The sequence below is a fragment of the Haliotis cracherodii genome, unplaced genomic scaffold, assembly GCF_022045235.1.
Source record: "Haliotis cracherodii isolate W230 unplaced genomic scaffold, xgHalCrac1.p SCAF_5, whole genome shotgun sequence".
NCBI classification, from domain to species: domain Eukaryota; kingdom Metazoa; phylum Mollusca; class Gastropoda; order Lepetellida; family Haliotidae; genus Haliotis; species Haliotis cracherodii.
In genome coordinates, this window is record NW_027266308.1 from 6,536,589 (window position 1) to 6,561,880 (window position 25,292).

The window sequence follows — 25,292 nt, forward strand, 5'->3', positions numbered from 1 at the left end:
GTCACTTTTATTCATAGTATAAAGGCGTAAGTTGAAACTGATCAACAAAATGAGTTTTGGAAATAATAAAGAAATGTAGGTATCTTTGTGGATAGCCTTGTTCAAACCCGACACACATCTGTACTTCTTAAGTACTTTCCCTCCAACAAGAGATGTCATCACATTCACTTGGCTTTTTGTTGGCTGCGAAACTTTCTTTAATTTCTCCAAAAAGTACATTAGCCATTGTTAATTGTCTCACAACGGTGGCTGGCAATTGACTGGGACTGGGACACCGGAGATCATTTCTGGTTTTTGTTGAAGGTGTTGCTTCAGACTGTTGTTGAAGACTGTCTGTCGTCTGGTCTGAGGTATTTTCAGTATTGTTCCCTTCGCGGTTAGTCTGTTTGGGTGTCCCATACTTCGCCTTCATCCTCTGATATCGTTTCTTCCATTTCTGTTGCTTCTTTGTGTAGCTCGAAAGTTGTTCAGTCAACTCTTTTACTTTTGTATCTGTTCCTTTCAGTGCACACGAGCGTTTTGGTTTTCTCTGTTTATTTGGAAAAGTCATTTTGCCCAAGAAAGGACCTGGGCGTGACATTTACTGCCGAAATACATCAGTACTGCTTGATACTGTGTCGACCTGGTCAGTTTCTGCATCAACGACCACATCTGTGACCTCAACTACGCTGGCACCTTGTGCTTGTTTCTGTGTTCTCTTTCTATCCCGGTATGCTTTACTGTAGAGTTTATTCCTTTCTCGAACTGCCTTTTTCTTCTTTGTTTGCATTTGATCAATTGGTATTCTGTAACCTTCTGACTCGAGCACGTTCTTTGGCTAGATAGTGACTGTCATTTCGTTTCTTTATTTCCCCATACGCCTTTTGGTTTTCTGCATCTGTTTTCGCCATTTTCTAAAACCAAGCACAGAAAAAACATGCTGAAACAATCGTCGAAGTGAAAGAGATGTTTGCACTTATGAAATAGCCACCTTTTAATAATTTTCATACTTTATTCTTTGTGAAATATGCTAATTTCATCAGATACGTTATATAGATCATCAGATACGTTATATAGATCATCAGATACGTTAGGTGGTATTTAGGTGTTTAGACAGGAGCTTGAGTAAAACAAAGTACTTAGCCTATCAATGAAATGCATACCGACAGAAAACATCAGTAGAATGTTGTGGTCCTTGAAAAATATCTAATCATTAAATTACATTGGCATCAGATACGTTAGGTTGGAAAACATGCTCTTTGGGAAATGCTAAGTTACAGTAAGGGATTCATTTTTTCCATCCTAGTTAACAGTAACTATTTTATCAAATAAACATCACCTATGGGGTGGCTTTCAATTCAGATCACCAATTTACTAATTGAGTGAGTATGGTTTTACGCCGCTTTTAGCAATATTCCAGCAATATCACGGCGGGGGACCCCAATTTACTAAGATGGCAAAGATTGTGATGGATTGTTGAGAACCGAAACCAGGTTGCAGGACGTTCTTGGCTGAAAATCGGAAGTAGAGAGGTGCCACGGCGCGCATGTGCATTAATAAGATTCAACTTATTGAGATTACTGAAGTTCGATGACCATCTTCCGATGGTGCTGATGTTTTCTAACATATCTGACAAAATTGTATCTGATGACAACTTTGCGAATTGGTCAGATATTTCGAAAGTATACTCATGTCAAGGTTTGGGATGGACATTTCTTGTAGGCGACATGTTGTTTTATGAAAGTAACAAACACAACATGATGTATTGTAGTGAATCAGGCGTGTGCTGCAATGAATCATGCTAACGTATCTGATGAAAAGTATCATGTTTTTTTTTTAAGTTGTTTCAGAAATTGATGATAAAAAGTGTTAAGACTATGCTTGAACAAATCATATGTGACACATTGTGTTATAATGTTTGTTTAGTTGGTTTGTGACTTCCGCACACACAAGTGTCCAACGTATCTGATGGTAGAATCGGGGACAATAGAATACTGCTAGTAAAAGATATTTTATCAGAACCATTGCTTGAAAACTGCTGGTAATGATGATGTATGATCATTATGCATGAAAAGAAAATGTAAAGTGCAGTAAAAATGTGCAGAATATTTAATTATTCAGTCGTGAAGTCACACACTGAGCACGGGAACAAGGCTCAGAACGACTTTATAAGCAACACTTTAGACTGGTGAAGATACAAACTGAACCAAGTACATCAACAAGTGTATTCATTTAGCCGTTCACCTTGCATTATATGATTTGTAACAGAAAATATATTTTCAGCTAAGATATTATCCAAGTTTTACACAGGGGACAGCACAATTGTGTAATTTACCATTTAGCTGAGAATGAATGTAAAAGTTATCCTTTAACAACGCCGCTTTGAACAGTATTTCAGTTAAATCACGGCGTGTCATCTTAATATGTGGGAGGAAAGTCCAAACTGATGCAGTTCTTAGACAATTACCACTAACATAATCCTATAAACATAATCAGAACAACCAGGGATCCGAACACACAATTATAGGTTCCTGCATGCCCAACAGATTGGTTGGATGGTTTGTTGTTTAACGCCGCACTCAGCAATATTCCAGCTTTATTACCCACGTGGTGAAGATAAAGGTGGTAAGATACTAAATCCGTACGTCACACGTGTGTCGTACAAGGTTGACCTTGTTTTATTCGTTTAGATTGGATAACCGTGACCTCTGTCACACCGGGACTACTTTTTTCATTCATAAAGAATCGCGAGAAATCATTCATTTTGCAACCACAAGGCAGAACTGACGAAATTAATGAGAACGAGTGATATTTACAAACACTTTATTAAACCAAACAAAATAGTCACACGCATCAAGTTCGGTTTGCATTATAAATAAGTTATGGATAGAGCTTCTTCACACATTATATAATCGAGCTATATCCATTGTACGATGTACGACTACCGATCGAGGGCCCCCATGAGCGTGACGCACCCGACCACTTTCGCAACTTTCAATTTGATTTAACGTAAAGGGATAAGCGTGGTGAAATGAAGTATGTTTAAACTATCTGGACAGATTTTTAGACTTACTTGGGATGATCCGGTTGTGCCATCAGTGTCCCCTTCGAAGCGTATTTTGTGGCGCTGTTTCGGGAGGTGTTGTTCATGAATGAACGTACACGACAGCACGACCAGATCACTTAAAGTTCACAGTTTCCATACAAATCATTCGAAAACTCCGTGGAAGTGTGCCTGACTTCTGATTTTGTGGCCTCAAACATCCCATATGTGAACAATAACATTCCCTATCTCTAGCGTAAAACGCTGTGAGTGGATCGCGGTTGTCTTTTCTTATTCCGATGGCGACCTTGCCCTTCGAAGCTGTCACTGACATGCAAGCAGATTTGAGTTTGTTGATTTTCACGTCTTCAGTATAGGGTGGTACAGTTAACATGAATGTCTTTGGCGAACAGACTGATTTCTCTCTTCCAAAATGGTACTGACATGATATAAATTCAGCTGATAGATCAAAGAAACCGAACCATTTTGATTGCACAGCCGGGACCCCGGCAGTGCGAGTGACCGACTGTTGGTCCGATATTCAAAGCGCGGCGCTAATGTGACATTACAAATTTTCTTATCGAGGTCCTACATTCTAACAACATGGCGCTTGAATTACCATAAGTTCAAGAATTTCTTCCAAAAGGATCTTGAGCGTCGGTGCTGGTTTGTTTGCCAACAGAACAGCAGGCGCATGTTGTTAATGCGTATGCATAAACATGTCAACAATGCCCATATTTGGTCATATATCAAAATTCATGCGCAACCAGATTTTGCAACCGGTTTCAGTTTGGTCTGTCAACGAACGAAAGTTGTTATGTATTTACACTTAAATATATTTTTAACGTGGGTAATAAATAAAATACCACACTCATTCTCGTTAGATACCATTTATACGAAACTCGTGAACTTTCTATGGTCTCTGACCTCGCTTTCGCTCGGTCAGACACCATTGAAAGTCCACTCGTTTCGTAAAAATGGTATCCAACGAGAATGAGTGTAGTATTCTCTTTATATGACGGCGGTCTGTAAATGATCGAGTCTGGACCAGACAATCCAGTGATTGATGTCATGCGCATCAAACCCAAGGCAGCGAGCCTGACCACCCGATCCCGTTGGCCCAACAGACGCAACTCTGCACAGCCAATTGCGGTGCCTTAAACGACTGGGCCACCCGTGCTACCGCAGATTATCCCAACATGTTCCTGTACTTTACCCAGTACTTCTTTGTGGACATTTCCAGTAATACGAATTACAAAAGCATGAAAATGATAAATGCTAGGCATTGACTAATTGATCATCAGAGACTAAATCACGTCACTAGTGAAAAGGAAGAACTTATGCAAGCTAAGCTTGCAATTTGGGCATCAGAATTTCAGATTCTCCACAATGCTTTGTCGTCCTTGATGGACAATATGCGGACTGGTTATCCTTCTCTACCAAAGATCCAAGGACTTGGTTGAATACTGTTAAAAATTATGATATGAAGTCTATCGCAGGTGGATCATACCACCATTTTGGAATTGCATCTAGCATTTCAGATGTTTTCTCAAACATAGATTACTCAGCATATGAGCAGACATGTGTCAAGATTCAGATCAACATTGACGGAATGCCGTTATTCAAAAGCACAAACACTCAGTTGTGGCCAATCTTGGGGAGACTTGCACAACAGTAAGTGAAAACCCCTTTTAATATTGGTATTTTCTTGTGGTACTCATAGGCCAAGAAACATCTCAGAGTATCTTCAAGATTTCATTACTGAAATATGCATCATAGAGAAAGAGGGCTTCATTACAAAAAGGTAATGTCCACATTAATCTTGAAATATCTTGCTTCATTTGTGACACACCTGCAAGAGCTTTGTGGAGGAGGTGAAAGGCCACAGTGAGTACTATGGCTGTGACAATTGTGTTCAGAGCGGAGTATGGAAGGGCAAAATGACATTTCTTGTCACAGATAGCCCCCTTCAAATGGATGGTCAGTTTGACAAAATGGCTGATGAAAATCATCATTTGGGCCCTTTTCCTCACAAGGCTTTTAAACATTGGTATGGTATTCCAATTCCCTCTTGATTATATGCATCAGGGCCCACTTGCACAAAGCGATCTTAGCGCTAAGATGATCGTAACTCCCATACTTTAACATAGGCTTAGCGCTAAGATTGCTTTGTGCAAGTGGGTTCTGGTGTTTTTGGGTGTGGTTCAAAAGAATTACTTGGTTGTGGACGAAGGGTCCTCTGGAAACTGAATGTACGATATGTTCGACCCTGATGAGTCAGATTTCGGATCATGTTACGGCCATGAAAAGTTACTTGCTCAAAGAGCCCATGAAGATCCGGGTTAGAATAGGTCTTCAGCAACCCATGCTAGCTATTAAAGGCTAACTATGCCTGTCGTAAGACGCGACTAACGGGATCGGGTGGTCTGAGGCTCGCTGACTTGGTTGATGTATGTCATCGATCCCAATTGCGTGGATCGATGCTCATGTTGTCAGTCACTGGATTGTCTGGTGAAGACTCGATTATTTACTGACCGCCGTTGGTTGATTGGTTTGTTGTTAAACGCCACACTCAGCAATATTCCAGCAATATGACCGCGGTCTGTAAATAATCGAATCTGGACCAGGCAATCCAGTGATGGAAATTATGAGCATCGATCCAAGAAATTGGGAACGATGACGTGCATTAACCACGAAAGCGAGCCTGACCACCCGATCCCGTTAATCGCCTTTTACGACAAGCATAGTCGCCTTTTACGGCAGACCCGTGAAGATTCCGGGGTAGAATAGGTCTTGAGCAAACCATGCTTTCCGTGACTATGCTTATCGTAAAAGGCGACTAACGGGATCGGGTGGTCAGGCTCGCTGACTTGGTTAATACATGCCATCGGTCCCAATTGCGTGGATCGATGTTCATGATATTAGTCACTGGATTGTCTGGTCCACACTCGATTATTTACATACAGACCGTCGTCATATAGCTGGAATATTGCTGAGTGCGGCGTTAAACAAGCAACCACCCAACCTTTTACGGCAAGGATGGGTAGCTCAAGACCTATTTTACCCCGGATCTACTGACCACCGTCATATAGTTGGAATATTGCTAAGTGCAACGTTAAACAACAAACAAACAAACCTTGCCCACAGAGTTTGTTTGGAAGGGTTGAACACTTCGTGAGGCGTTAAACAACAAACAATCAAACAAAACTTGCCCAAAGAGTTTGTTCGGAAGGGTCAAACACTTCGTGAAGTTGATAGATGGAAGGCAACTGAATTTTGGCTCTTTCTGCCATATACAGAATCTGTTGTTCTTTGTGGAAAACTATCGGATGTCATGTATAAGCATTTCGTGTTATTTGTGGGAATATATTGCCTAGCAAGTGACCAGTTCTGTCATTCACATTGTGAAATATTTTGTCTTTTTGTACAAGAGTTTGGGAATTTGTATGGCAAAGATATGCTTGTGTACAAGATACACAACCTTTTACAAAAATTTAGTCCATCAGATCACTTCGCGAGTTTTCCATTTGGAAGGTTCTTGGGAAAGCTGAAGAAAATGATACGTCAACCCAAGTTTCTTCTTTCAATTTGGCAAATCATTCGATGATTATCAGAGCTAAAACAGCCTGTGTGTCAGCGGCTAACTGCGATAGAAACGAACAGTTTTTTGTCCACTAGTTCCTTATAATAATAATAATAATATACAGCAATATACAGCAAAATTTTAACAAAGTCCATATGCTACCTTAACTCTTGGGCAATTTGGCAAGGACTAAAGGACTAGTGCCATTTTCTAACGCTGGGCTACTTACTCAAACGTGTCTCATACAAATTGCCCCTAATAGATAACTTTATGCAACATGAGCAATACAAGGCAACCAAATTTTATAGAATTCTGTTTTCTCACGTCAGGGTGACAATTGTCTCATGATCGAGGGAAAGTTTGCTCTTGTGAGGAATATAGTGTCTCCCACAGCAGAAACTGGAAACATTTTATTCTTATTTGAAGAATTTACATATGTGGACAATTTGTTTCAGGTATTTTCATAATGCACTATGATGTAATTTATGGAATTTTGTTTCAAGATCCACTGCACACTTTTGCCACAACCCCTTTACAGTTAGCCCTGATGAGAGCTTACAATGTTGTTTGTTTTAGAATCGATGACCTGCATCAACCAAGTCAACGAGCCTGACCACCCGATCCCGTTAGTCGCCCTTTACGACAAGGCGATGCATGGGTTGCTGAAGACCTATTCTACCCCGGATCTTCACGGGTCTGCCACACTTGGCAATATTTAACCTATATGGCTGCGTTCTGTAAATTTTAAAGTCTGGACAAGACAGTCGAGTGATTGATATCATGAGCATTGATCCACGGTATTGGGATGTGATGACATGCATCGGCCAAGTCGGTCTGACCCCCCAATCCAGATAGTCACCATTTACAACAAACAGACACACGAAGATCCGGGCGGAGATTAGGTCTTCAGCAACCCATGCTTGCCGTATTAGGCGACTATGCTTGTCGTTATTGGCGACAAACGGGATCATGTGGTCAGGCCCGCTGACTTGGTTGATGCATGTCATCGTATCCCAATGTTCATGATGTCAGTCACTGGATTGTCTGGCCCACACACGATTATTTACAGACGCTTTCTTATATCTGAAAGATTGCAAAGTGCGGAGTTAAACAACAAACCAAATTTCTGACAAGCATGGGTGACAGTGAATGAATCAGGACAAGTCCTCTGAGACATGGAGGTCTTATCCAATTCGGGTTGCTTTCTAGTGGAGAATCAGGTAGGTTAATTTTATCTTAAATGCCTGAATATGTCAATATGTCCTGAAACTTTGAATGTCCTTTGGGAAGCATAACCTTTCAAACAATTTAGGATTTCAGACCAAATTTGCATATTTTCTTAATTTACACCTTGCATGAGTCTACAGTGAAGATTAAAAACACAAAAAATAATCAAATTTGTTACTGCCAATCACTAGATGTTCATGCAAAAAAATATTTTGACATTTTGAATGCTTTGGAAAAACTACACGCCTCATCACTGATGAAGCAGATGAGTGCACTGGTGATACTTCCTATGACAACCCACCACCACGATCTTTGCAGCGGCTGCAACCGATCCCAGCTGAGAAGTGCACAGTTCACGGTCACCAATCGTTGGCTTCCAGTCCTGCCAAGTGTTTCGTCTTCCAGCAGTGAGCAAGTGCCACACAATGCAGTGATTACACCATGTACAATGTCCCCATTTGCTCTACAGCAAGACTTGAGTGCAGAGTAAGACGCTTCCCTAAAAGATCAAGACCCGTGAAGATCCGGGGTAGAATAGGCCTTCAGCAACCCATGCTTGCCGTAAAAGGCGACTATGCTTGTCGTAAGAGGCGAACTAACCGGATCGGTTGGTCAGGCTCGCTGACTTCGTTGATACATGTCATCGATGCCAATTGCATAGATCGATGCTCATGATATAATTAATCACTTGATTGTCTGGTCCAGGTTTGATAATTTACAGAACGCCTTTATTTAGCTGGAATATTGCTGAGTGCAGCGTTAAAGACCAACCAACCAACCCTAAAAGATAAAAGGTGCTGACTGCTGTACTTTTATCCTTAGATAAAGTACAATTTTTGAGTTCAAGTCATAAGTTCATACTGGTCAACCCCCCGTTTGACATATCTAACGACCCGTGAAGATTCCGGGGTAGAATAGGTCTTCAGCAACCCATGCTTGCCGTAAAAGGTGACTATGCTTGTCATAAAAGGCAACTAACAGGATCGGGGGGTCAGGTTCGCTGACTTGGTTGATGCATGTCATTGATCCCATTTGCGTGATGACCCGTGAAGATTCCGGGGTAGAATAGGTCTTCAGCAACCCATGCTTGCCGTAAAAGGCGGCTATGCTTGTCGTAAAAGGCGACTAACGGGATCGGGTGGTCAGTCTCGCGGACTTGGTTGATGCATGTCATCGATCCCAATTGTGTGGATCGATGCTCATGATGTCAATCACTGGATTGTCTGGTCTGGAATATTGCTGAGTGCGGCGTAAAGCAACAAATCAACCAACCAACCAATTGCGTGATATTAATCACTGGATTGTCTGGTCCAGACTCTTTTATTTACAGACCGCCGTCATATAGCTGGAATATTGCTAAGTGCGGCGTTAAACAACCAACCAACCAACCAACATATCTAACATCTATAATTATATCCTTTAGTAGCATTTTTCTTTCATTACTTTCGATCAAGATGTCGTATCAGCATCATTTATCAATCAAAGAAATAATCTGAAGTCTGAATGTAAGTTTATTATTTGCATGTGCAGTTCAAGGTAACAGTAAATGTTTCATTTTGACAAAATTATGACCAAAGATATGAGTGGGACCAGACATATTACATTTTGGACCTGTACATATTCTTGGTAAGAGGTCCAGGAAAGGTTCAGACATTTATTACTGGGTTCAGACATTTATTATTTTAGTATGTGTGATGGGTTCACACATTTATTATTTTAACATATGTGATGGGTTCACACATTTATTATTTTAACATGTGTGATGGGTTCACACATTGCTGCTCTAAGGCCAAACTGTACACACACGTACAGGTAATAGCTGTTGAATGCTTGGTTAATTTTTAAGAAAAATATAACGTTACTATTGAAGTCTATGGGAAAACATTTGGTTGTGTGTAACCTCGAGGGATCAGATTCCATATCTGTGCTTGTAGACCTCTGCGGCTTGGAACCTTTAACCCAAAGCAAAGCAGTTGGATTTGGCCAATATATCTCACCTTGTTTCGTTTTGTCGCCCGTGTACATCTGATTGCACGTCGTAACGTAATATGACAGGACAGGCAGACTCTTGCCAACAAACGTGACGGCAGTTAGAGTAGCTTCCCTTTAATAAAGGGCAGTTACTCTAGCGAACAGACCGATGGATTGCCGTGAAAAGCAAGTAGGAACAGTTTGTGTAAGCAGATGTTGTTTTTTGCCTACATGTAGTTACGCCTCTGTATTAGATTCAGGTTTCAGTTGGAACTATACTGGGGTTAGAGTAGCTTCCCTTTGACAAAGGTCAGTTACTCTAGCAGACAGACCGATGGATTGCCGCGAAAGGCAATTAAAAACAATTGTTGTTTTGCGTTGATGTTGCTTCGCCACTGTATAAGAAACAGGTTTCAGTTGGAACTATACCGACTGTTGTAACTGTCCGAAGACACATCACATACCTTCTGACGTAATATTAATGCACGCATTCCAGGAAAACTAGCAATGTTTACGTAATGATTGTGAGAGATTAGAAGAGATTTCGAGCACAGAATTGAAGAATGACATGATAAAGAAGTTATCACGCTTGGGTGTTTGGGATGGTAAATGTCCTGCATGTAGAATAAACAATATGTATTTAGCTCGCCAAGGCTCGCTAAATACAACGTATAATCTCTACATTATTTACTTTGAGGGGCAGTATAAATTGAAGAGATTACTACATGCTTATTGTGCCAAACGAGTACATCGACTCTAACTAATAAATGGTAAAAACAGAGGGATACCATTGTCAGTTTCTCCAGATGCTCATTGGACCCTAAACCAAAGCCAGTTTTTGTTATGATAAGACAGAAGCCAAGGTACAATATAAATATTTTAAGTGGTACATAGTTGTAAACATACTGTAATACACAAGGAGACAAACATAGGGTGGACACAACAAGCTTAATCATTTAAAACATAAATCGAAAGACAGGGCATGTTGTGCTTCTTCAACTCATCAATCCCAGGTGGCAATAAGGATTCTTCGGGAATTTTTTACAATGTGTACAGGGTTCGCCCCGACAACTGACCCGTTAATCCGAGTCTGGCGAAAATCCAGCGGGACTAGTTGTTTTCTACCAAATTCTAATCATTTTGCGGAAACCACTTGCCTGAAATCAGCACCGGACTGGTTGGATACGACCGATGGCGTCTACTCCTTGTAGTTATACTGAGTTCACAACGTATTCTAATATATGGACAAAAAGACAAAGCAAGACTGAACAGAAACAAAGGTTTTATACAAAATAAAAATGTAAACATTGTAAACAAACAATCAAATGAACACCTAGCAACAACTGGACAAGACCTGCGAATGTATTTTAATTGGTCGAAAAAGCCTAATATTTTACTTAATATTTTAGATTAGATGCCACAAATGAGTTCATGGTTGGTTTATGTTGGACACATTAATAAACTATTCATCTAAAACACAGAAAACAATCCCTTGAAGAAGTTTAACACTGACGAGTAGCATGATCCCATGAAAGACTGGGTCTGTGTTTCTTCAATGTCGCCTACATCAATCACAACATATGGCAATGGTGTTTCCCGCACAACACTTGGGAATGGAGATACTTTCGGGTCTCCAAGATCAATGTCTATGCATGGCAGCTTTGATTGTAGGGTCTTGTGTGTGTCCATCACAGCAGATGGCAGGAGGGAGTGTACGGGGTCGCCCAGATCAATGTCCAAACACTGGAGGGGTGGGTTGGAGAGAGGGGTGTGGGTGACGGCATGGGGTGTCTGAGGGTCCCAGCTGAATCGAGAGGTAGTGGAGGGGTCCTATTAAAAGGGTAAAATAAAAAAGAGTGCAAATTGGTTGTGTTAGAATGGTGCATCAGAGCAAAGCAACGTGCGTTGATTCATTAAATGATATAGACCTGAGAAAGAAGGAACACAGTTCTGGGAAAGATTGAAAATTAAAGCAATGATAAAGAGCAGGCATGATTAGCTCTTTGAGTTTTTGGTTAGACAAGTGTAAGGCTGTTAGCTTTTTGTAAATGGTTAATTATGGTTAGGACTGGCTAAAATATCAACAAACTGGTGAGGCATTATTTGTTCATAGAAAACAACCGAGAGCCTGCAGACTGAAAACACTAAACACGAATGACCATGATGACCTACTGGAAGGGGGACGGGAGTGTCAGGGTGGGAGAGAGCCAGGCTGTGCCTCTGTAGGTTGTTGAGCTCTTCCCGAGCTGTGAGTGTGAGGAACAAAAATAATACGACTTGTAGAAAAAGACCAAAAATCCGCAAACATTAACATCAGGTGAAGTTTATTGTGTTAATCAATCGGCGCCGCATACAGTTCGTCTTGTATCCGTTGTTAAGCGCTGACAAACAAAGACATAAAATTGTCAAAAATGAGTGAAGTTTAGATCAAGTGGGAAATGAATAAAAGGGAATAGAACCAACATATCATGAAGGTTGTGAACGAGCTCGAGATGGAACCAAGGATCATAAACACTGAGGTTTTATTTCAACAGAACTGGGCAGCTTGGTATAGAAGGTTTGGCGTTCTTACCCAAAGAAAATGAGAAAATTAATCAAAATCAAACAAAACAGAATATAAAAAGTGGTGACAATATACCTTGGTGATAAACACTGGCCACATTCGCAAACATGATGCTAAATGAGGCAGTAACGTGCCAGAGAAATCAAAGCAAGACTTTAGAGTCGATTTGTGACTATGCACCAAAGATGGCGTCGTTTGAAGTGACAACTGTTACTATGGCGACAACGATCTCGCGAGATCACGTCACTGTGCCTTAGAGTTGGGGAAGTGCAGTACTTGAAAAGTCTTTTCGGTCGTAAAACGTAAGCGATTTTTCAAATCTTCTGAATGAAAACATATACCGTCTGACAATCATTCATGGTTGTTTTTGTGATGGTGAAAATTAATGGTATTTGAGAAGGTGTTTCTTTTCTTATCTCATATGTCTAACTAGCTACAGCAGTGATTCAAGTAATTCCATATGTGTTTTAATCGGACGGGAAACATTAAGCATTCTATTACCATATTTGATAAAGGCCAAAGAATAGGAGCGACAGGTTTGACTCAACAACAGGAATTCGTAGCTTTACAAATATAGAAAATATATTTTTTTTATGACCGATGCACACCAACCGATTATTAGATCACCGGACAGCCTTATTTTTGCATTACGACCAAGTGGTTTGTTCGTGGATCTCAACGCATGGCTTCCACTGATCATTCTTCCCCGCCCTTAAGGCGGGGAAGTATACGGGAAACGTTAATTTTGTAGCATGTATGTCGACATGTTGGTTTAATTGAAATTTCAAGCCACGCATTTACGGAAACAAAACATACAAATCATGTGCTTTGAATGTTGATGCTATTCTTTTCCAGCAATAAGAGATACTTCAAAATCGTGTTTATGTAGTTAATTGATGCATCTGACCTTTCTGGTCATTAGCTGACATTATTAAACCATTCATGTGTCCTTTTTTCCTCAAGGACTAATTTTCTGATTTTCACGGTGTATGCAAAAGAAGAACTGTACTCCGGAGATCGTAAATAACAGCATAATATAAAATATGTTCTGAATATGCTAATTCATGAACAACGACGACATCCCAATATAAATGTAATATGGCTGAAGTCCACATTCTACATACCACACTTTTGATTGTTTGGATGCACATGTTCACTGGAAATATTTGGAATAGTTATATTTCGTATTTTGAATTAACCCAGTCCCCCGTGTTTGAAACGTTTGGTCTCAAAGTCAAAGCAAAATCGGAGTAGTGTGTCGGCGAATTTGCATCAAGGCTGTAGTATTTTTCAACCGTTTAATGGAATTCAATGTACAGCCGTAGCTCTGGTCAGTATTTGCGTCTGTACCGTTTTCCACTGATCTCGATAATCTTTTGGATGAAGGCACGGCTCTCTACAGTCATAACACCGAAGGCAATGAGGGGTATCTAGGTCATAATCAGCTCCCAGCAGCCACTGCCTCAAGCGATGTTGTCTACATAACAGATCAGTTTTATGGCTCCGTCACAGGTGCTCCAAATATTGAAGCAGGAAAAACAAATTTCATAGAATCATTTCAACAAGCAATATTGATATCCCCGTCACTTTTGGTATTTTTTAATGAGGTCTCCATTGCAACTTTTACGGATTTATATTCGCATGCATTATTTGACTCTCATCAGCGGAATGGTTTGAGTCAGATTGATCCGAATGGACAAGCAGTTTTACTTCTGTTTAGTAGTATGGCTCAATTGTTATGTTACATCTTAACAGTAAATCAGGCGACTATGCTTGTCGTAAGAGGCGACAATCGGAATAGGGTGGCAAGGCTCCGGTTGATGCATGGCATCGACCCCAATTGCGCGGATCGATGCTCATGACATTGAGCACTGGATTGTCTGGTCCAGACTCGATTATTTACAGAACGCCACCATGTAGATGGGATATTGCTGAGTTTGGCGTTAAACGACAAACCCATCAATCATCATAATATGAACTCAAACCAGTCATCGTTACAAGTAAACCACATTCCACAACAGTTACTGACACTGGATAAAAAAAAAAAACAGTACATAGAAAAAGACCAAGTAACTCAACTCGTCATGATCACAATTACTATTTTTTTAAAGAAAGAAATACAAAAAAAGAAACTGACAGACAAAAACGTAAAACAAGAGACGAGGATTCTCCGTTATTGATTAGTCCCGGTATTGAAATGTTCTTCAACTACGTGATAATATTTTGAGTATCTGTGTATCTGTGGTTGTGACAAAAAGACCTTATCTTTGTTTGTTTGTAGTTCAACGCCGCACTCAGCAATATTCCAACTATATGCCGGGGGTCTGTAAAATAATCGAGTCTGGACCAGACAATCCAGTGATTGACATCATGAGCATCGATCTAAGCAATGGGGATCGATAAATAGACCTCCCCTATGCAAATGTATCAACTGTATTGACCAATACTCAAAATAAATAATATTTGTTTCCACAACAGCGTTGTGTTATTTGTGGTTAATTTAATTATGCTCCATCATGCCTTTAAGTAACATAAGTATCATAATTATGCGTTTGTGAGGCATCACATATGGCGGGGAACTTTGATGCTTTGCATCAATGTTTTCTTGTAATCATCTGGCATGGATACAACCTACATGTATGTATACCCCCGGCCCCACTATTTTACATATATGTTAAATCAACACCGATTATAATTAAGTCAGATAAACGTTGGCGTAAATGTGTTGAACTGTGCTTGAGCCAGTTATCCCGTCCATAGCGGTTGTTTTCATGTTAATTGTTCGTGTAGATAGCACATTATGATGTAATGAGTCCATGGTCACTTGATCAAAGGTGAGTTTATAAGTACTTCAACCACAAGAACTTTACCGGGGGCGATGGTTATATCCATGCTTGCTTTACACGCTGTTCAACTCGCACCTTCGCTCATATATTTGAATTTGTTTTGCTGTTAATTTGAAAGCAGTAAAGAGCTTATCGACCAAAACATCTTCGTCTATTAATACAATTTGATGGTTTTACAGCTCAGTTTTTCTTTTTTGAGATTTAAAAAAGAGCATGGAATAGATGAGGGAAATGTATTGATTTTCAAGAACATATTCATTCAACCCCTAGTCAAATGCATGCGGTGAGTATGTCATTGAGTATCTTTACATAATGTTAAATAACGACCACTTGACACCGTGTAACCAACTGAAGGTATGCCCTGACGTCCTGTCGGAGGGCAATGTACAGGTCACCTAGGTCACTGCTATCTCAAGGGACGTTCAGGTGATCAGTAATCAGTGCGCACAGATCAAACACTGTGTTGTCACATGGAATGCGGCATCACACACACACACGCACACACATTGATAGATGGAGTCAGCACCTGCAGCAGCAGACAGGAGAACCACCTTCAGTTGAAGCCTGTTTTCAACACGTCACCTCTGCAGTCGTCTCCTACACTGGTAGAACAGACATAGTGCAAATTGTGCACACATTACATTGGTGACATTTTTCCGCCAAACTCCCTTTCCATTATGCAAAAAGGGACAACCTTTTTCAGGAATCACAACATCTAGGTCCTGTCATTTCCCCCAAGGTGACCAGGGGCGGTATTCATAAAATATTTGGTTTGGTTTGGTTTGGTTTGTTGTTTTACGCCGCACTCAGCAATATTCCAGCTATATGACAATCAAGTGTTTAACATCATGAACATCGATCCACGCAGTTGGGATCGATGACATGCATAAACCAAGTCAGCGTGCCTGATCACCCGATCCCGTTAGTCGCCTTTTACGACAAGCATAGTCGCCTTTTACGGCAAACATGGGTTGCTGAAGACCTATTCTACCCAGGATCTTCACGGGTCTATTCGTAAAGAACTTAAGTCTGAAAAAAACTTAAGTTTAGGCCTTAGAAGATTCTTATTTTTTTTTATGAATACCGCCCCAGATTTAAAGCCAATCAGACATTTATGGGATACACTGGATCAACGACTGCGAGCACGTCAGCAACGACCACAGAACCTCCGACGGTTAACATACACACTGCAGGAAGAGTGGGTGAACATTCCCCAGCAAGCCACAATTCGGGATCTAACTGATTCCATTGGACGACTATGCCAGTCAGTTTGGAACCCTTATGGTGGACATACAAGATATTGAGAACGGATTACCTTCTTGAAAATCTACTATTTCATATGTGTCATATGGAAACTGGGTCAATGACAGTGATATGTGCCAAGTTTTGACAATCGACCACCATAAAATAATCTCTAATCACTCTTGCATTTCTTTTTTTGCAGAGTATATATTGAAAAATCGTGTCAAATACTTAAGAGGGTCAAAATGATGTTACTATTGATAGACTGTGATGTTATCGGCTACTATGCTACTGAGATGGCATGACAAATTAAATGAGCAATGAGGTGAATTTTGGACAAGGATAGTGTCTATATTACGTTAAGCGCGTGGATTCAATACTTCATGTACAGTGACACATGGATAATGGATGTATTAGCGCCCCCCCCCCCCCCCCCCCCCCCCCCCCACACACACACACAAAGTGGCTGAGGGGCGGAGCCAAATAGGGATAATTTGGGATATAATTTGAGATTAGATGCCACAAATGAGTTCATGGTGGATTTATTATGTTGGACACTTATTAATAAACTATTGATCTAAAACATAGAAAACAGTCCCTTGAAGAAGTTTAACACTGACGAATAACATGATCCCATGAAAGACTGGGTCTTTGTGTCTTCAATGTCGCCTACATTAATCACAACATATGGCAATGGTGTTTCCTGCACAACACTGGGGAATGGAGATACTTTCGGGTCGCGAAGATCAATGTCTCTGCATGGCAGTTGTGATTGTACGGTCTTGTGTGTGTCCATCACAGCAGATGGCAGGAGGGATTGTACGGGGTCGCCCAGATCAATGTCCAAACACTGGAGGGGTGGGTTGGAGAGCGGGTTGTGGGTGACGGCATGGGGTGTCAGAGGGTCGCAGCTGAACCGAGCGGTAGTGGAGGGGTCCTATTAAAAGGGTAAAAGAAAAAGGGTGCAAATTGGTTGTGTTAGAAAGGTGCAGCAGAGCAAAGTAACGTGCGTTGATTCATTAAATGATATAGACCTGAGAAAAAATGAAAACAATGCTGGGAAAGATTGAAAATTAAAGCGATGATAAAGGGCATGCATAATTAGCTCTTTGATATTTTGGTTACAGTATGACATTAGGTTATAGACGAGTGTAAGGCTGTTAGCTTTTTGTAAGTGGTTAATTATGGTTAGGACTGGCATAAAGTATCAACAAACTGGTGAGGCATTTGTTCATAGAAAACACCCGAGAGCCTGGAGACTGAAAACACTAAACACGAATGACCATGATGACCTACTGGAAGGGGGACGGGAGTGGCGGGAGTGTCAGGGTGGGAGAGAGCCAGACTGTGCCTCCTCTGCATGTTATTCAACTCATCCCGAGCTGTGAGTGTGAGGAACAAAAATAATGTGTAGACATGTGCACAAGACTTGTAGAAAAAGCACAAAAATCCGCAAACATTAACATCAGGTAAAGTTTTTGTTTTGTTTTAATCAATCGGCGCCACAAAGCCATCTTAGCGCTGAGGTGATCGTAACTCCCATACTTTAACACTGGCTTACGATGGACGTAGCGCTAAGATTGCTTTGTGGAACGGTACCCAGGTTAAGTTTAATGTGTTAATCACTCAGCACCGTTTACAGTTCGTCCTGTATCCGTTGACAATCGCTGACAAAAACAAAGATATAACACTGACAAAAATGGCTGAAGTTTACTTCAAGGGGGAATAGGGGAAATGAATATAAGGGAATAGAACCAACATATCCTGAAAGGTTGTGAACGAGCTAAAGATGCAACCAATTTTTATTTCAACATAACTGGACAGCTTAGGGTGGAAGTATGGCAAGCCGTTTTCACATTCATTACGGAATACATATATCTTCAATTGCTTTAAAGATATCTTGAAATGAATTGAAGATATCTTGAATGGAATTGGAGATATCTTAAATGCAGATAATTGTAGATATCTGCAATAACATTTAAGATATCACGAAATGAATTAAGGATATGGTGAAGCGTACTACTGATATCTTGAAAAGAATTGCTGATATCTTAAATTCAATTATTGATATCAAAATGATTTAAAAATAAGAAAATGTCATGTTTTGTTATGATGTCATTAATTCAATTCCTGATATCTTGAAACTAAATACAGAATTTAAGATATCTTTAATTTTTTATGATACCTTAAAAACATTATTGATCTCTTTAAATAAAATACCAGTATCTTTAAAACAATCGAAGATATCTGTACTTCCGTAATAAATGTGAAAGTGGATTGCCATATGGAAGCTTTGGCGCTCTTACCCAAGCAAAATGAGAAAATTATTCAAAATCAATCAAACCAGAATATAAATAGTGGTGATAATATGCCTTGGTGATTAAACACTGCCAGAGAAATCAAAACAGTACTTTAGAGTCGATTTGTGACTGTACACCAAAGATGGCGTCGTTTGAAGTGACAACAGTTACTATGGCAACAACGATCTCGCGAGATTATGTCATTTGGCTTCAGAGTTGGGGAAGCGCAGTACTTAAAAAAAATGTCCGCTCGCGCAAAACGTAAACGATTTTTCAAATCTTCTGAATGAATACATATATACCGTCTGGCAATCATTCATGTTTTGTTTTTTGTTATTGTGATGTTCAAAAGTCCAAAAATGAAATGGAAAATGAGTTTAGAGTTTGTAACATCTTGTGATGAAGATTTTCATACGATAAATATATATTTTTCAGTTGATTCAAAACTTTTAATAATTTTTATACCTATTGTTATTAGTTTTAATAGTTAACCGAAAGAGATTTGACCGCGCCTCCGTGGTCTAGAGGGAGAGCGTCCGCCCGAAGAGCTGAAGGTCCGGGGTCTCATCCCCGGCCTCGTCATACGAAAAGACGTTAAAAGATGGTACTTGTTGTAACCCTGTCTGGCGCTCGGCATTCAGGGGCTAAAACAAGGACTGGTCGGGTTGGAGTCAGTATACTGTCTAAGTGGGGTATGCATGTTTACCTGTGGCATGGTATCTCAGTGAGTTAGCACTATAACAAGTCGGCATCAGTTCAGACCAGTTCAAGCAGCCACACACACGTGCATGCAACGTCGCTATAAAAGTGCAATAATCTTACTACATCTGATATTGTCCGCATGCATGCATAGACTAGGCGCCGTCATATAGCTGGAATATTGCTGAGTGCGGCGTTAATCAACAAACAAACAGCATAGACAGACTAGGAAAATGTGGCGTTTTGACCTACAGGAGTCCGTATCTAAAAATAGACGCCCTCATGCATATTTCTTCGGGCTCGCGCGTGGAGATGGTCATGAATATGCATGAGGGCGTCTATTTTTAGATACGGACTCCTGTGATTGACCAAATTGGCTTGCTTCTTTTTGGCGCTGGATCGTTTTATAAGTATAACTGTTGATAATTATTTCGATCAGGATCAATGATTCCAGAATTATTAGGAATAGTATGCTTAAGATCAGAATGCTTCTTACATTTTATTTATAAAGATAATTATCCAATACACTAATAGTGACTATATGTTCAAGATGTGATGTAGATCTAATTGTAATTAATTTTCGTGAAACAATGGCTTTGGAAAAAAGCACGTAGAGTGACCCCAATGATCACCCGTATACATCATTGCCAAACGAAAAGTTAGTGTTTGAACCTGCATATATTAATGATTGTGACTTTGAAGCTCGCACTCGCGGTTTCCTAGAGTTATCTTCCCCTAAACATGTCCTCGGATGGAGGCCACGCTCGCTTGAGCTCCGATTCGAAGTGAGTCCATATAAGTTTCTAAATAGTGGCAAGCTACCATATTTGTTCAAGGGCTTTATAAGATGCAGCTGCATGGATGTGAGCAGTTTCAATCCCATCTTGTCTCTATGAGTTATGAAATTTATATTTCTGAATATCTCGCTCCCGGCTTAGATAAGCGAGCCCTTGTCGAGCAGCCAACGATATCACTTACCTCCCTTTAAATGAAATAAATCGGTAAAAAAGAAATGAAGAAAATATCTATGTTACCATCAAGTTTAGTTTGCAGTATAAGAGTATAACATGATGAAATGAATTAGACATGTTTTGTTCTGATAACTATTTAAATGTTCGGGTCATTATTTTGTTATTGCACTGAATTAACTCTGTTGAGTTTTGTCTAACATGTTAACGCCAATAACGGACAGGTTAATAAAATAAATAGAGAATCTCACCCGAGTGTCTTTTGATAAAGTACTGCTAAAAGCTTCAGTAGCTGAGCCATTAGTGATGTCATTTGATTGTGACGTCATGGTAACCAGTGACGTCACAATGGCCTGCAAAGCATTGTGATGTAATATCATTGCAGCGATACCTACAGTGTAGATATCGCTTGATCTAATCCAAGCGATATCTCCTGTGGGAGCCAGTTTTGGATGATAAATCATAATGTACAATTAAATATGTAATAAATAAATGCAATTATTATAAATTTAACAGATGGCCTTGGAACAGTTGAAAATGTCATTTTTTAAAATTTGGATAATAGGTTATAATCTGTATAGGCATGTATATCATCTTTTTACAGATATAGTTTTGATATTGTGTTCATCAAACGCTTCCTGCGACTTTTTCGTTTGATGTTCCCAAGATGGCTGAGTGTGACATCTCTGTTGAGTTTCTTTCTTCTTCTGCTATCTCTACTGGGTAAGTTAAATATTGTGAAACAAACACCATGTAAAGATGTACAGGAATCTTGACAATCCCAAAAAAATGCATGATATGGTGTGGGGCATTTAGTTGTTGCATCAGATCAAAAAGTGTGATTTTAGAATTTTCATTGGTTTGCCCTTCTTTAAGGTTAAATATATATTTCTAGCAACTAAGTCTCGAATTATTTTTTTAAAAAGGCGAAATTTGTGAATATACTTTGTGTGAATGACATGTAGATCTAACTAAGTTACTGCAAAGATGACGTCATTGCATTGAACATGATGTTGAAGGAATTAAAGCCAGGTAATTTTCATGCGTTTTTTTTATTTGATTGAAAGTTAGAACTGACAAAAAGTAGTGGGGACTGGTAGATTTTGCCAATGAACATCTTTGGGATGAGTTTGGACAGCATGTGTGCCAACATCCTTTAGCTCCTCTAAATTTGGGCCCTGTCCGGTGTAGAATAGGTCTTCAGCAACCTGTGCTTGCCATAAAAGGCAAATATGCTTGTCGTAAGAGGAGACTAACGGGATCTGATGGTCAGGCTCGCTGACTTGGCTGATGCATGTCATCGTATCCCAATTGCATGGATTGATGCTAATATCAATCACTGGATTGTCTGGTCCAGATTTGATTATTTACAGACCGCTGTCATATACCTGGAATATTGCTGAGTGCGGGGTTAAAAAACAAACAAACCCCAAAAACATACTAAATTTGGACAAACTGTTTGTACCCCCATCGCAAGCGTTTGTATGCATGGGATGAGAAGAAACGAAGCATGTGAATAAATGCGTGTGTGGGTATCCTGGTTCATTTCACTGTTTTCACATTTTCAGTTGCATTTAATCTTCACAAACTTTGAGAAAGCAGGATGACTTGTTTTTTGTTGTTGAATATTTTTGCTTGAGGAAACTGTCATGGAACTTCTACACAAGCCGTTTCACTCGCTAAGATATGATTCAACACACCCTCGTGGCATCAGTAGCAATGCCTGTGCTAACTTCCTAAAGAAAGAGTTAACTGACTTTAAAAGTCCAGTTTCCACCCTTGCCGAACTAGGCTGGTATTATGGAGTTACATTTTGGCTGGACTATCGAGTCAATGCATAGTCCAATCAAAATCACAAAACTAAATCCTGTTCGTAAACTGTCATGCAGATTTTGGTCGATTGCAGGATTTGCAAAGCATGTACACCGCCAACTCGTTGTCAACAGACATTTTCCAAGTCTTTTCATGTTTTTAATCAAAGTGCTCAACATGCTTTGTTCAATCATTAGATTTTGCTAAGAATTTATGCACAAAGTATTGAAATATCAATGCTAACAGCGACTACTGTTGAGTAGCTCTCTTTGTTGACAACTGTTGACTTACATATCCAGGTGAGCTACTGTGCCATATTTCTTTAAATTTGCAGAATGCAAATGTACAGTTTTCACCACTAAAAATTTATTTTAAATAACATTAAACTGCAGAGACAACTTCATAAACACGACTTGTTAAAAAATATCCCAAAGAAACCTGTGAATAAAAAAACAAAACAGCGCTGCATTATACACAGTGATCTTGGCTCTAAGATGATCATAACTCCCATAGACCCATGAAAATCTGGGGTAGAATAGGTCTTCAGCAACCCATGGTTGCCATAAGAGGCGACTGTGCTTGTCGGAAGAGGCTACTAACGGGATTGGGTGGTCAGGCTCACTGACTTGGTTGATGCATGTCATTGATCCTAATTGCGTGGATCGATGCTCATGATGTCAATCACTGGATTGTCTGGTCCAGACCCGATTATTTACAGACCGCCGTCATATAGCTGGAAAGTTGCTAAGTGCGACGTTAAACACAAACATAACTGCCATACTTCCACGTAGACTTTCAACAGGTATAGCGCTAAGATTGCTTTGTGAAACTGGTCCCTGATGTCCAGATATATGGATTTTGTTTGTGTTTGTAGAGCAAGTAATCATCTTCAACATCGGCGTACTCCCCAGCAAGTACTACGAAATCCTGGGAGAAAAGGACGTGGACAGGTTTCGTTCCAACACAATCATGGCAGTTCTGCTGATTCTCGTAGAAGCTTTTGTAAGAGATTTTGTCATTTTACCATGTTCAATTAAGCTAAGATTTTTTAAAAGGAATGTTAATTCACTTGTGTACAACTAGGCACTTAAAGCTTTAAAAAATATTAATTTTGGTTTAGGCACCGTCCTCATAATCATAAACTCCACCTCATGTTTCATTTTTATGTCCATTTTAAAAACAAACCAAAAATCCTTAAATATTCCATATCTCGAACACAAAACTCATTGTATGTGTGTATTATAGATACACTGGTTGTCGACCAGTCTTCAAATAATGAATTTCAGGATTTTACTCCTCAAAGAATACATATTTGTAGGGAGGCCCTTTCCCAGGTTGATGGTGCACAACTGTTTATTTGGTTACATACTAGTTTGAACAACAACAAAAAAACACTGCCCGCCCGCACAATATTTGCGAAAGCCATTGCCTGAGAACCAGTTCTTTTATTGTAAGCCTAAGCTTTTGAGTTAATGTCCATGATGCATTGAAGCACTTTCTGCATTTTGGTAGCCCACATCTGTCCCTGCCCGTTGATCCAATGGACTCTGGAACAGAGTGGCCTATACCTTATCATTTTGTTGATAAAGAATGTAGGTTATGTACAAATTGTTCTAGGTTTGGTTTTGATTATGTTGAAAATCATATTCATTTCTTACTTAAATGAATTCAAAAGTAATGCGCAAAACATAAACAATAACAAAATATTCATCAAAACATTCTGCTTTCTCGGTGACGATGAATAAACGCTTGATGTAACATGCATATGATGTCACACAGTGGGTGCACGAGGAATGACATAAAACATTTTATCTAACTTCATGTCCAAATGATGAGATTTGATTGGTCCATGTGATCTTAATAAAATACTGTGTAACCCACCTTGGAGGGGAATAAATTTCTCAGTGGGGGAAAAAATCTCTTATACCCCGCCACGAACAATACAGGCGACACGTGGATTTCTGAGAGGCAGAATAAATCCCTTATACCCTGCTTCTAAACAAAAACCTGCACGCTTTTTCCAAGTCAATGGAAGTCACATGACATAGCACAAATGAATCCAGGTCAATCGAAAGCTGTTTTCTATCAATTTTGAGTTTGTGTTAATTCTTTTACAATGTTGCAATAAAACATATCGGTAAGATAAATTCGTTGTAGCAGAAACAAGAGGTGTGCTGGGGTTTTATGTGTCATTCGTTAGGTTTTATACCAGCCGGAGGCTAGTGGTATAAACCTAACGAGGGACGCATAAAACGCCAATAGTGTACCTCTGTGACATGTTGCCCATTGCCAACATTTATCATATTCACAGTTGAACAAACTGATTAAAATTAGACTGTTGCACAGTTTGCACCGCCATCAGGCGTTCTTTATTGTCGACATTGTCCTTTAGTGTTTGGTGTCCATTTGTGTACCCTGACATTCTAAATATGCTACACATTGTTCTCTCTTTCATATGTCGTCTATTTGATTTGTATGTTGACCTTTATAATGATATTCATTACTTTATTCGTAACATATGACTATTATTGCATACTTGTGACCTTTATTTCAACTGATGTATTTTTTACTGAATGGCCGCCTGTTAGTTAAGCTTCCCTAGTCTGCCCTGATTGTGTAAAGTCTATGTTAGAGTATCTATGTTACGATGAATGTAGCACTAAGATCACATTGTGCAAGTGGACACTGGCCTCTTTCAAGAGCCAGATAGACCTTTATGTTTAGAATATCTACAATCAAATTGCAGTAGGTTTATCTGTATTTAAGAAATAAATGACGAGTTGGAGTTGTTTATCGTACAATAAAACACTGCTGGGAGAATAAACCATTAGGGGCTGCGATAAACGTGTGTCATTTATTTCTTGTATGAGATATCAACTTTACGTACAGCCTCTTTGAGGATGTTAGATAAAAGTACTCACTTCAAAACATTGACTCATATTTAAATAATGATGACTCCCTGCATAGAACCCAACTGCAGCAATGTCGGACAAGTCCATTTTGTCAGTTTATGAAGGGGGTGGGGGCGCTAAATGTGGTCTCACAATTTTCACATTGGT

General features: G+C 39.7%; 1 protein-coding gene across 1 annotated transcript in view; it reads left to right on the forward strand.

Moving 5' to 3' along the window:
* The first annotated feature begins 20,194 nt into the window (after positions 1-20,194).
* The window catches only part of LOC139442898 (lysosomal cobalamin transporter ABCD4-like), a 35,880-nt gene continuing 30,782 nt past the window's right edge, over positions 20,195-25,292 (forward strand). The window contains exons 1-3 of the mRNA XM_071223806.1: positions 20,195-20,238; positions 21,026-21,144; positions 23,108-23,235. Coding sequence (XP_071079907.1) covers positions 20,195-20,238; positions 21,026-21,144; positions 23,108-23,235 — 291 coding nt within the window. The remainder of the gene's footprint in view (positions 20,239-21,025; positions 21,145-23,107; positions 23,236-25,292) is intronic.